Source organism: Lentinus tigrinus (assembly GCF_003813185.1).
Source record: "Lentinus tigrinus ALCF2SS1-7 unplaced genomic scaffold L226scaffold_9, whole genome shotgun sequence".
Classification (NCBI taxonomy): domain Eukaryota; kingdom Fungi; phylum Basidiomycota; class Agaricomycetes; order Polyporales; family Polyporaceae; genus Lentinus; species Lentinus tigrinus.
The window spans coordinates 163853-177389 of NW_027137918.1; the positions used below are offsets into that span (position 1 = coordinate 163853).

Sequence of the window (13537 nt, forward strand, 5' to 3'; positions counted from 1 at the left end):
GGTGTTCAAGATTGTCGTAGTGCTACTACTGTACATTGTCGAAGAATTCTGCGAAGAGGAAGCTACCGTCAAGCGCTGACTGCGGTCCTGGAAGGAACGACGACGTACCTTCCTGCACCAATATATCGCCTACCCTTCCCCACATCGTCCCTACGAAGCATATTATTCGTGATATGCTCAAAGCGTATACCTGAAGTCGGGTGCGCGGTCGCCCAATCTTCTCAGCTCATCAGGCACATACTTGACCCCCTTCTCCTGTGCTTCTCGCATCCGCTCGTCGCGTTTCTTGTTGATCCTCATGTACGTCAGAGCCACGGCAGGAGTGAGGATGAGGCCCATTCCGATGAAGAGCAGCTCTAACCCGTCTGAGAATGCGAAGTAGTTTACAGAGAATCAGAATGTACCCCCGTTTAACGAGAATAGAAGCGAGCAAACTCACTTCCGAGGAGGAAACGAGGCTGGTCTTGAAGACGGAATACGTTGCCTCCAATGATGCCTCCAATGTTCCCGAAGATGACTACGTGCCCGAGTGCGACAGCGCGCTTGTAGTGGCCCGAGACGTTGTTAGGTACCCTATGAGATAGCGAAGGCTTCAATAACCGCAGCAACTTGTCTCCAAGCGTGCACAGATCCGACGTACCACGAGATGGTCGCGGGAAATGCGGAGTACCCTCCAATCGCACTGAGGAACGTGCCGAAGTACTTCACGCCTATCGGTGCAATGGAAATATTGATGCCATACCCGATGGCGGCGAGTGCAAGGCCTAAGAAGATAAACGGGGATCGCATGCGGAGGTGGTCTGCCCATATGGCTAAGACTACCACCATGACGACTACGAGCAATGTTTCCCGGTTAGTAGCGACTCTGAGAGAGGCGGAGCACGAGGCTGCGTACCTGCGACAAGATAGACAGGGACGGTGAGCAGTTGCGATATGGCCGTGTTGAACCCGAAGCTGATATCAAGGTTGACGTCTGTGTGCATCTACAGGAGGACGGGTACGCACCCATTGATGATGGTTCTGCGAGCGTATGGTCTCAGCTCTCAGTATCTCGCGGAAAGTGGGACACGTACGGGAGGAAGAAAGCAATGCCGTAGACTATGACAGAAGGATATCGTCAGTAAGTCTATATACTGAGACTGAGATGGAAATGGAATAGAACTGACCTGCAGTCGAGATCGTCGCATGAATACAGCTCAACAACCAGACCTGCCAGTCGAGGAGCGCCTCCTTGACGTGCCGCCATTCGAAGTGCTCCTCCTCTCCGACGGAGGAGTTGTCGTACTCTAGACAGGTCGAGATCAGCGGGCATCGCTACAGCATGAGTAAGGAACGCACTCTTTCTGTGGATGACGTAGGCACGCTCTTCTGGAGTGAGAAACTGGGCGGTACCAGGAAGGTCGGGAAGTACTACAAGTGAAGTCAGCGACAAACATCGAATTAGGACCAAAGTGCAGTTCTGACCGAAGTAGGCGATGACGCCGATCGCAACTGTGAACAATCCCTCAATGATCTAGATAAAGGACTTGTCATACAGATCCTGCACCCCATTGAGCGCGTCAGGTACGAACGAAGATCCAAGACCATCCAAGCAAACCACCCGTCCCAGACATAAACGAGATGCCGTATGCGAGAAGGCCCGAGAACGCTCCCGCAAAGGTAGCACCGGCCCAGAAGATGGCGATACGAGTCTGCAACATATAGCGAGGATACCAGAGGCTGAGTCTGCATTCGAAGACGACTGATCAGCACGTGGCAGAATCTAACGGAGCGTCGAGCGAGACTGACATGTAATACACTCCGCACCCTAATCCTGCCTCAAAGGTTCCCAGGCATATCCGAACGCCGACGAGCTGTGGGTACCTGTAGGGGGTATAAACCAACGCTCGGGGTGAAAGCAGCATTTCGGATGGGGACGTACGTCTTGACGAGCCCCATGAGCGTCCTGACAGGAACCGTGATGTTAGTGAAGGTAGTGGCGTCGGGAAACATACTGACGTGATGATACCCCATACGACCTATACGAGTCGTGCATTAACGAGCTGTAGGTAACTATAGTGCATGGGACGGACTCACCACGATACTGGACAGCCACCGCGAAGGTCGAAGTTCCTTGATGACCAAGCTACCGGGCCACTGATGTCAAGAAAGAAGACGTGATAATATAGACAATGACGACTCACTTTGCAGGGATCGAAAACACATTGAAGGACTTCATCGCACCGACGTCAGTTGACAACCTCATGCCTCATGACCATCGAGGAAAAGCACGTACGACGAAGTACAGAGTCTACGAATGGGAAGGTGAGAAAAACGGGCCATCCCATGAAAACGATCAACTCACAAGAGCGATGTTGTACCTGTTCCCAGTCAGATTGAGCTGGCTCTCCAATCCTTGAAGCTTTGCGTTGCCTACAGGATACTCGTGAGAAGACGTGCGACTCTGACGTGACGCAGAATAACTTGCCTATGTTACTCCTGTCCAAGAAGGAGCACAGATACATAAGGGTCACGATAGGCATGAATCGCAAGTCGATCTTCCGCCACAATGCCCTCTACTCCGCAGGACTCAATACCGTAGGGGGGCAGGCTTCGTCTTCGCTGCCGTACGTAGCAACCCCTTCCGAATTCACCGGAGAACTTGGGATCTTCTTAATGTTAACCCTGAGCTTCTCATCCGAGACTGATGCTTGCGAGTCGTGCACAGACATGGTGGAGCTAGGGAAAGGCCGCAGGGAAGCCTGAGGGTGAGCATTCAACTCAACACCAATACTTGAGGCGGCTCGAAGTGCCGCCCTAAGGATCTCCATTGTGGGCGTACCGCGCAGCTGACCTCGCTTGTGTCGTCTTCCGCCCCGCGCGAACTTCCTCTCTCACTCTGAGAAGCTCGCTATATCCCAAGTCCGGTTAATATTTCGCAGCGTATACACACAGACACCCATCCCATCACGTTCTACAGCGCTCACAACGTATACCTGAAGTCAGGAGCGTGGTCCCCCAGTCTTCTTAGCTCCGCCGCGCTGTACGCCACCGCCTTCTCGCCTGCCTCGCGCTGCCTTTGGTCTCGCACTTGATTGAAATGTCTGTATACTAGAGCCGTTATAGGCACCAAGATGATTCCGAGCGCAACGAAGCCCAGTTCGAGGGCATCTGACGAGATGGGGGGTCTCAGGCTATCGTCGAGGGTATGAAATAGAAGTATGGGGACGATGACGTACGTCCGAGGATGTAACGGGGAGTATCTTGGGTCCGGTAGATGTTGCTGACAATCACGCCTCCGATGTTGGACATGATGACCTGGATCGAGATGCTGACACCTCTCTTGTAGTGTCCGACGACATTGCTCGAGATCCTGTGGGATCCGACACGAAGCATGTATCAGCATCGTCAAGTATCAACAACCTTGAGGGCATACCATGCGAGGAGTGCCGGGATGCTGGAGTATCCACCCGCAACGATGAGGAAGGTTCCGAAGTACTTGACCCCGATAGAGGCGTCTGAGATGTTGATCGCGAAGCCGATGAGGCAGAGGGAGAGCCCCGCAAACACGAACGGGGAGCGTATCTGAATGCGATCGGACCATATTCCCCAGCTGATTACGGTAACGGCTAGTGAAGGATGATATCAGAGTACAGAACTGACGTAAGCGGAAGGGCGACGTACTGCCCACGACGTATGGGGGAACTGTGAGAAGTTGAGATATAGTCGTGTTGAACCCGAAGCTGTAAGTCGTGTCAAGATCCTAAGTCTGATCGAGCAGTGTCCCCATACCCATTGATGATGGACCTTGTGGTATCACTCAGCTAACAGCATTCACGGGAATGTGATGCAGTACGTACGGCAAGAACAGCGTGATACCATAGACTAGTAGTGGACGCAATTACGTCATTGTAGTTCCCGCAACAATACGAAACAACTTACCGGCCAGGGCGACGAACAGGTTGAGGAAACCTTGAAACCAGACTTGCCAGTCTATAAGCGCATCCTTAAGCTGCCGAAGCTCGAACTGTTCTTCTTCTCCGACCGGGGTGAGGTCGTGTTCTGTGGCGTGAGCCAGTCAGGTCTAATTACCGGCAACAGGCGTCAACGACGAGGACGTACCCTTGAGATTAATCAGATATGCACGTTCATTCGGGGTGAGGAACGTCGCCGTCTCCGGGAGATCCACCAGAACTGTCAATGAAATGACATCAGTACTTGGGCGTACAGTTAAAGTCGAGGGCCTGGGACTTACTGAACAGCGAAACGAAGCCAACGACGACAGTGCACAAGCCCTCGATGATCTGCAGAGAAACTCATTAAACGCTTCCCACAAAGAGGGACGCAGACGCTCATAATACGCACGAATATCCATGACCAACCCAACAGCCCTACGGTGCCGGACATGAACGAGATACCATATGCCAGCAGGCCTGAGAACGCGCCTGCGAGCGTCGCGCCGCCCCAGAAGATCCCGAGACGTGTCTGGATCATATTCCGCGGATACCACAGCGTGAAGCTGGACGCATTCGCATTGGTCAGATTCATGTCGGAAGCATTAGAAGATGCATGCAGAACTCACAGATAGAAGACTCCACAACCCAGACCACTCTCCGCCAAACCCAGACACACGCGTACGGCGACGAGCTGCGGATAGCTAAGAGATACCGGGTTGATCAGTCCAAATCTCGGAGTATCGAAGTCAAACTCTTTACTTCTTCACTAGGCCCATGAGCGTGCTGAAATCCTGTGTGAGTTAGTGGGTGCTGGGGATGAGCTCGGTACGCGACATACGTGATGAGACCCCATAGCATCTTAGGGAACACAGCGTCGGCATCTTCGCAGGTGACATGAGGGAGTAGTAAATACCGTGATTCCGGAGAGCCATCTTGAAGGCCTGAATTTCTTGATGACGATGCTGCAAAGGGTCATCATAAAGTCAGACGGAAGCGACTCTGAACCAACAGACAGGGACGAACTTGGACGGTATCGCAAAGACGTAGAATGACTAAGATATGGGGTATGATCAATCTAGATGCCGCAGTGATACACATAGCGTACTCACTACGAAGTACAAGGTCTGACGGCTATCCGGTCAGCTATGGATGTCATCAAGAAAACGCGTTGCACGTACCAGCGCGATGTTGTACCTGTTCCCCGTCAAGTCAAGCTGGGTCACAAGGCCTTGTAGCCTCGCATTTCCTGAGTGCTACGTCAAAACGTTCCATCCTGTAACCGAGAAGGATAGCTCACCAATATTCGCCCTGTCCATGAACGAGAAAAGGTACATGACCGCCACGGTAGGCATGAGGCGAAGGTCCACCTTGCGCCAGAGCTGCTTCTGTTCTCGCCGCGTCAGCGCGGGAGGTCGCGTCGTCGAGTCGTGCCCATCGGAGTTGCGACTCTCTGGTTCTCGTAGGTCCCCATTCACGCTTTCTTTGCTTTCCATGCTTGCCAAGAGCGTTTTCTTGAGAAGACAGAAGGGTACGCCGGGAGCTGTCTGGAAGAGGTGATGGCAGGATAGAAAGAATCGACGAGGGGATGTACGAGTAGAGATTGAGTTCATATGAGTAACCTAGACGAGCGGCCTGGGGCGTTCAGGTGACTCTACCGCCGTGCTTCCTCGCAGCATGCATCCTCCGCCGGCAGAGCGGAAGACATTCTGGGCCATCCCCGACTTTGAGTTTGACGGGTTCGGGAGTAGAGCGTCGCTATTTTTCGCACGCGCTCATTTGAGCATGCAGCACGAAGCTACAGCGGGGAAGATTAGCAAGCTGAATGATTGAAAGAAGTGTACTCACCATATTAACCTCAGATAATCATATGGCAACCCGGAGTCGTGTTCAATTGGTAACTCCAGCGCACCCATTCTCGCCCGATACATCCCCGTAACCGCACAAAAAGAAGACGGTATGTCTCGGAGTTCAGTGCCCATGAAGAGTGCTATATTGCGGCAATCCAAATGTTCTGTCTACTCGCCTCGGTGGTAGGGCTCGAGCAAACAGCTGTACGCAATAGGCGTATGCCGTCGAGTCCCAGACTCGAAGCGAGACACTCACCGTTTCCCAACACATGACAAAAGCATGAGCGTCCGTCTCCTCCAGATCCCATGCGGTACCCGCTGAATCCATGTTGTATCCAACTTCACGTCTCCTACACACTGATTTTCCGAATGGCGGCCTGCATGTGACGTGGACGAAGAAGCGTCGACGATAGTTGAACTTGAAGCTTGCACTTGAAGTATTCTGACCGCTCAGAGCTCATAGCTCAGCAACCACCCAGTTCTGCCGTCCAGCAAAAGTACAGAGAGGAAAAAGGGGGAGCATTCGGATGAGGAGGTAGTGGGGAAGAAATAACATGCAAAAACCAGCGAGGCGGAGACGCCGCCCACGGTCCGGAGCGGACCGATGCACCGTCAAAGCCTACGGTTAACTTCAAGTTGAAGTTGAAGTAGTCCTTCCTCGATGACTGAGTACCTTCCGCTCAAGTATTGGCCACAGACGACATCTAATTCATCGTAAGAACGCTCGGTAATGGGGACGCCTGGCGATTCGTCCGCCGAGAGATGTCAGAGGAATGGACTCACGGGAAAAGTGGATTGCGAAGTGAAAGCTGTGTATTGTGGACTACGCTCAACCACTTCACTTCTAACGTACAAGTCAGTGCAGCGAAAAATACCTAGGGTGGTACCCGGAACACGGCAGAAAGCGCTGGGCTACGATGTCAATACATACACACATTGCGAGAGTGACGTTGTCCATCGGCAACATGGTCCAGAAGAGGTCCGTCTGTACTCTACATACGAAACAGAACGACGAGAATGGCAAGAGTGCCTACGGGCAAAGGTGCGTGGCGGACGTGGGAGGTGGGTGCAGTGACTCGGACTCGTGAGATGCGAGACCTAGGTCTTGCGAGAGCGGCCTCAAGTGGATTACTTCATCTTCTGCCAGTCGAAGGTCTTCGCAGGACTTGAAGAATTACGAGACCTCTCGACGTAAGCACATAGAAAATCTACGGAAAAGCAGAGCGGCATACCTGCTCACAGTGGCCAATACCGCAGTGGCGATTGTCCGGGGGACAGCTTGAGGCAGGATTGACATGGCCGGTCGGTCGAGGATTGCGGGAGAAGAACGCGGTGAGAGGGTAGGACTGCATGAAGGACTCAAGGTTGTGCGTCTCCATGGCTATATGGCGAAGATAATCCCGGAGATTCAATCTGCATGGAAGCGTGAGCGAGACGATCCCGTGTCTGAGCCGGAACGCTAGTGAACTTACGTTGTGAGGAACGCGCTCGTGTATACTGTTGCATGGAAGGTGAGCGGTGGGGTAGCGCGAGCGTATGGCAGAAAGCACTCACGTTTGGCGAGGATGAAGTTGAAAAGCAGGACGTAGAGGTTGTCCTTCACGGTGATGTACTAGAAGCCATGACATGAGCTCTGTCTGCAACCATATGGTATGAGACACGCACGGCAATGAGATCTGCAATGTTAAGAGGCCTGGAACAGCCGAAATGAGACGCTATCCCGAAGACGAGAGAAGTGACGCACGTCATCAGCATCCCGGTGGGTACGGTGACCAGGATGACCTTCGTAATGAGATCGTCTGTCCTGTCAAATACCGATGTTTCAGTATGGAAAGCGCAGGAAGGGTGAGGGAACACTCACATGGCGGTACCAGTCCGGTGTCTGTACAGCTGGTAAGAGAGCGATAGTCCCAGGGATAACTCGGTGCCGATTGATATCGCGATTCCGGCAATACCGTGTGGCTAGAGTTGCAGAGAGAATATCAGCGGGATAAATCCTCGGTTGAGGATGTAATTAGAGTGTACCTTCAAGATGACCAACCCTTCGATAAGGCTGTCATATTGATATCTGGAGGGTGTGCGATACCTGTCAATCGAGTGCAGTTGATCACTGGAGGCAACTCACCCTCGAAGCGCAAAAGCTGCAGGATTAGGAGATGAGACAAAGGTCTAGGACGCGATCGTGGTGACTCACCGATATTTGTCGCTGTTGTTTCGGTTCCGAGAGCTGCCTCAGTAAAAATGCAGCATTGGACCCAAGCAAACGCACCGGCGGTAACAATAGTGAGGAGACCCTGCCAGTGCGCAATATCGTTAGAGATGTATCAAAGGAAGGAGATGGGGGAAATACTCACTAGAAGGGCCGTAATCGGCATGCTACGGGTTACTGGTTTACCATAGTCTTGTCAGCTGTCGTCTATAAACGCTGATGTGGCTTACATTTCCATATGCGAGCAGTTAGGAAGCTAGAAGTAGAGGTCATCAACGGTCACAATGCCGTCGCAAACGATGATCTCACCTGTTGAGAAAAAGTGCCGAGACAGACTGAGCAGAGGTGAGATAGACCGTAACATCTTCCCTGGTAGCTATCGTACTCACGAGACACAAAACCTGCGCCTGTAGATGAAGTCAGTAAGTCGGTCTAAGCATGACTAAGTGGTAAGGACATACTGGCGCACTCCTTATAATGGAAATTCTGTCAGTCGTCTTTCTATGGCTGTTGAACATTGAAGAACTAACCATGGTAGTGACGTCAGAGGCGCAGTACGATCGCCGAAGTGACTGATCAGGAAGTAATATCCCAGATGTAGAACGAACACTTGATGGGCCGTGTCGACAAGCCTTGAGCGGAACCAAATCGTCAAAGTCAATACCGGCCAGAAATGCAGCAACGCACATAGAGACAGTGATCTACACACGGAAATGTGAGCTGAGCGGACGGAGATTGTAGTATACGACATACCCCGTATCGAAGTGCCAAGCAGTCGTCCTTAGCTCTCCATGAGCGGTAGTAGAGAAACGCTTGCGCACAAGTAGTACCGTAAATCCTGTGCGACATTTGTCGTCAGCGTGAGCAATAGTATCTTATCGCATGCAGGACTCACACAGAGGAAATGGCGACGGCCAGATAGATTACTCCGAGCGTCTTATCGATACTCGTCGAATCGACATCCGGGGTAAACATGGCGCGTCAGGCAGGTAGAAAGTTGAGAGGCAGATAGAAACATACGTGAACTCCGGAGGATCTCATATAGTTGACGGACCTCACTGACGGAGGGATCGTACTCCGCATGCGTGAAACGGTCGTCCACTAAGCTGTGGAACACTCACTCGGACGAGAGCCTGACCGAAGATAGAGGCACTGCTCTCAAGGCTGCAGAGTTCCGGATCAGCGTGAGGACCACTTACCCGGTCCGCAAGAGTCTGGCATGGTCTCCAATAGGCTCAGAGCATAGCTTCCTTCCCGTGACCTTGACCGTACCATGACACTCGGCATTGAACGAGTCGGAGAGATGCCTGAGGATAAGCCTGGACGGAGGAAGTCGGGGGGGGGGAGCATTCAACTCGGCGCTCATCGTTCTTCCATGCTAGCCATGGCAAGTGCCGCACTGGTTATTGTCGCCATGGGAGCAAACTCGGCAAGTCAGCGAAAATCCAATACTACTTCATCCATCCCCCTTGAGTATTCTTCAGTTCGGAACGCTAACGCACATTTAGAGTACCATGAAGTCTGGGATGAAGTGAAGAAACAGCATGCTGACGCCAGAAGTGGTTGTTAGAGAGATTCTGCGGCAACGTGGGCTTGTCACGGAACATCCCGGGGCGCCAAGTTTGACTCTACGGTCACGGAATTCTCAGACCGCGGCCCTCCGAGAGGTCACCGTCGCAAAGTCCACCGAGCACAGTTGTCTTTCTCCGTAACTGCGGACAGTGCCTGTCAGATGAAAAAAAAAATGCTGAATGCCCTCCCATCAGGTGAATCTGGTGCACAGACTTGGGCACAGGTGCGGGTGGAATTCGGTATGATCAATAACTGCACCGCGTGTCACTAGCACACCGAAGGCTGAGGCTGAGGACACGGCTATCAAGAGTCTTTGGTGGTCGAGACTTTGTCCAACTATAGCTTGATAATGGCGATATTCTATCGAGGTATGATTCCATCCGATAAACTTACAGCGTCTGCGTTGCTTACCGGGTACGACGAGATTTAGGTTGTTTGAACGTCTCGCGCAATCACTGTCTTTGCTAGGATCTCCTCGCAGCGATCCACATAACGAAGTTCAAAGTAAAAAGAGACCATTATCATATAGGTATGCACACATTTCCAGGCGCATGATGACTGACAACGATACCACAGTGACATAGCCGCCAGCGCGCGGATGCACACTTTACTCAGGCTTAACGCCAGCATGGAAGGGGAAGTCTTATGGAATAACTTCACGAATCATCCGGCAGTTGTCCGGAGGTGGGCAGTCTGCAACCGCCAGCACAAGTCTGGACCATTCACACATCATCCTGTACTGGTACAGGAGACCCACTCTCGTAATAGGTCCTCTCTTTGCGCAGCCGGAGTATCTTCGGTGAACGCATGTCCTCAGAGACGCTTTGCACGTCCGAAGATACAAGGGAGTCTCAAATTCAACTACCCCGCCTTTCCGCACGCCGGTTCTTGCGCAGCTACGGGATCTACCCTCCGAAATGCCCGTGCTGCGTCATCGACTCACTCCCGCCTCGCCTCAGTGGTACTCAGCGGGACGCCCTTCATCTCCAGACGTTTTACATCGAGCGTTTCCTCAGGTCTGCCGGGGCATGCAAGTTACCGCGACTCACCCGAGAAGTTTTCCATCGTGCTGACCAAACCGCGAGCATTGCCATGATTGGAGTTGCGCACGTATCGGATCCAGCCAGCTCGAACACAACTCCGATCGACAATCTCACCGTAGCGCTCTTCTCAGCAAGAACAAGGTACAGGACGAAGCGGATAGTGGGAATGAAAGTGAGAGCATCGTACCTGTTCACCATGACTGGTCTCCCGGAGGTGCGTCTTCATACAGAGTGGTCCTTCTCGATGCCGTCGTGCGGTCTACTTACTCATCTCGGCCTCCTTACATACAGTCGCAAACCGTCATCTGAACACTGATTGCAAGAGCGCTCCCCTCCGGTCCTTAATCCACTCGCCACAACGTCAAGGGTCCCGGAGAGACTCGGGAAACGTTTGAGCCTTCCCGTTTCTGAACAATCCGCGTACCCTCTCATTCCAGTATCGGGCAGCCAGGTATGTACGCCACCTTGTTTCACCGCTCAGGAACATATGATCGCTAACTTTCCGTACCGGAAAATGATCGATGGTGGTCGGGTATGCTCTTGGCTCCTCGTTTTGATTCTCATCACTTGGGTGCGTCTTGGAATGATCGGTGAGTACTCCGTCAAGGTCACGCTGTGGAATAAAAGTCCAGGTTTCCCTGGAAGCTACACACTGTCGAGCCCCGTTCCTCCCAGACACCTTCTCCTCACGACTTCTATAGCGAGATCACTCCTCAACTGCGTCACAAACCTTCCTGCCACTTCAAATGGGCTTCGACGTGTTCCGCACGTTTCTGTTACAGTCTACGATGAGCTCGAGACCTCTATTGCGATGTCGCGGGGCTACACCTCAGGTCGGTAGCAACTATTCTCGCGCAAGACTGTCAGGGACTCAACGCGCACTCTCCAGTATACACCCGTGAGCCGTGTCCTTGCCGCAGTCATCCATCTCAGAGATATTCCACACACCAGAGATCCAAAAGATCTCTGGCTCCATGCCTGGAGAATGAATTCAACCAAACAGGAACTGGTGCGCATCTTTGATCCCGCAGTCGAGTATCACGCCCTAATCTTAGGCTCGCAGTCAGTCGGGCGCGCCAATATTACCTCTATTGCGCTCCGAACACGCCCTTCTGCAAAAATGGCCAAGCTTCGCATCCGCGAAGGTTTGAATAATTATCGTTTTAACACGCCTACTATTACGGACCTATGCGATGTGCACATGGGAATTTGTACCATTTACATAACATGCCTACGGAGGCTACTACGGGTCCTCTCCTAATAGGAGACACTGATAGAGACAGAGCACATAACTCGCACATCTGTCTCTTTTCCTTTTATCCATTTGTAAAAAATGTCAGGGCATACTACGCCGACAGAAACCTATCTATGCTAGCACCGATGTGCAAGAGCAGCGACATCGACGATCGTCGCTTCAACGGAGCCCCGCAGACCCATCACTAGCTGTATCGTCGATATGGGGGCGGTAAGATCTCCCCGTGGTTGTTGGATGCGTCATCCGGAGGCCCTCCCGCCAGACGAACCCCGCCATCGGTAGAAACGCGCTGAGCGGACGCCAGTAAGATATCATCAATCCCAATTTCCGGAGTGGCATCTTCGCAGCCCGCTGCGAACGCTGGCATGGACGATCGGACCGCAGAAGACGGCGCGCTCGATTGTGAGTGTGTATATTGTACTCCCCCGCTGGATTTGGTCTTCGTCGTCCGCGGAGATGGTTTTATGTGGTCGACTGTGCGAGGAGTTGTCGCAAGAAGGTCTCCGGGGACGACGAGAGCATGCCAGGAAGAGAGAGCGCTCAATGAGCGAGTACGACGATGAGGGCCTGACGGAAGTCTTCCATCCTGTAGCAACGAGTCGATAGACCCCATGTTACCCAGCGATCGAGGTGCAGAATGCGAGAATGAGTCGGCAGAAACGAATTGATCTCCCGCAGTCTCTGCGGCTTTAGTCCATGGGACTGGCTCCGTTGGTACGATGGGAGAGGGATCAATTTCTGAGTCGACGTCAGAAGAGCAGTTTCGCAAAATAGGGCTACGTGCGATCTCACCTGGACGCACGTCGGAAATCATACTAGACCTTTTCCGACGGCTGGCGTAGCATAACGCGAGTGCGAATAGCAGAGCAAGCAGTACTGCAGCTCCGACGACTATCCCCGCGATGACTCGAGACTCGAGCCTATGAACTCTCGACTCAGACGTTGAGGAGGCCGAAGGGTGCAGGAGCTGAGTAGAGGAGGTTGAGGAGGTGAATGGGTTGCCTGTTGAACCGTTGCCGCCCAAGGACTCATGCGAGAGCGAGACAGATGCGGGCAACATGATGGACCCAGAGATAGACGACGTGCCATGGGTTGGGACAGAATCAAGGGTGGTCACGCCGGGTGATGCATCTGAAGTAGTAGTCGTACTACTTGGTTCTGTCGCTGTATACACAGTGACTATCGTATTCGTGGTCGAGGTGTGTGTCACCGAGGAAGTGACCGAAGTGCGCGATGAAGTTGTCGTGGAGGTTGAACCAGCAGAAGTCATCGGGTTTTCCCCGCGATTCGTCAAGCATGAATCATCATCGCTCGGCTGGACAGTCTCCCAGTTCCCCACCTCCGTTCTCACCCCATTCTTGTCCCTCAGCTCGAGAAATAGGGTGGTATCCGCAGGGAAGTCTACCGATGACCATGAGACGTTCTGTCCCAATATGTTGTTGGCGGAATAGACGTGTGAGGGATCGGAGGTGAAGCTGATATTCAGGAAGTATGGTCCTTCTCCGCCCGCCCATGAAATCGTATACGACCTACACTGTACTGGGGATGCGTTGTTCTGGAGGACATAGATGATGGAACTTTGTCCACGAGCGGTCCCGAAGGCAAACGTCGTGAATATGATCGGGAAGAGGAGATTTCTCGTTATAGCGTGAGAGGTCATGAGCATGTCTGACGGT

At 52.6% G+C, this 13537-nt stretch overlaps 2 protein-coding genes across 2 annotated transcripts; both read right to left on the reverse strand.

Annotated features, from left to right (window-relative positions):
- Window positions 1-177: 177 nt before the first annotated feature.
- L226DRAFT_461029 (MFS general substrate transporter) lies at window positions 178-5428 on the reverse strand (the record flags this gene model as incomplete). Its single annotated transcript, XM_067675628.1, has 16 exons — window positions 178-365; window positions 3219-3352; window positions 3416-3608; window positions 3664-3722; window positions 3840-3864; window positions 3922-4041; window positions 4072-4173; window positions 4235-4283; window positions 4345-4498; window positions 4562-4636; window positions 4695-4718; window positions 4774-4793; window positions 4849-4897; window positions 5055-5059; window positions 5114-5181; window positions 5233-5428. 16 exons carry the CDS (start codon window positions 5426-5428, stop codon window positions 178-180), a joined length of 1461 nt encoding a protein of 486 aa, XP_067536348.1.
- Window positions 5429-6661: 1233 nt separating this feature from the next.
- L226DRAFT_559699 (uncharacterized protein) lies at window positions 6662-8966 on the reverse strand (the record flags this gene model as incomplete). The annotated part of the gene is made up of 20 exons (XM_067683312.1): window positions 6662-6947; window positions 7015-7195; window positions 7255-7279; window positions 7337-7394; window positions 7448-7475; window positions 7527-7586; window positions 7644-7744; window positions 7808-7850; window positions 7908-7923; window positions 7977-7988; window positions 8052-8076; window positions 8137-8168; window positions 8222-8247; window positions 8301-8326; window positions 8381-8398; window positions 8453-8462; window positions 8522-8623; window positions 8679-8692; window positions 8745-8829; window positions 8887-8966. 20 exons carry the CDS (start codon window positions 8964-8966, stop codon window positions 6813-6815), a joined length of 1077 nt encoding a protein of 358 aa, XP_067536349.1. The 3' UTR covers window positions 6662-6812.
- Window positions 8967-13537: the final 4571 nt, after the last annotated feature.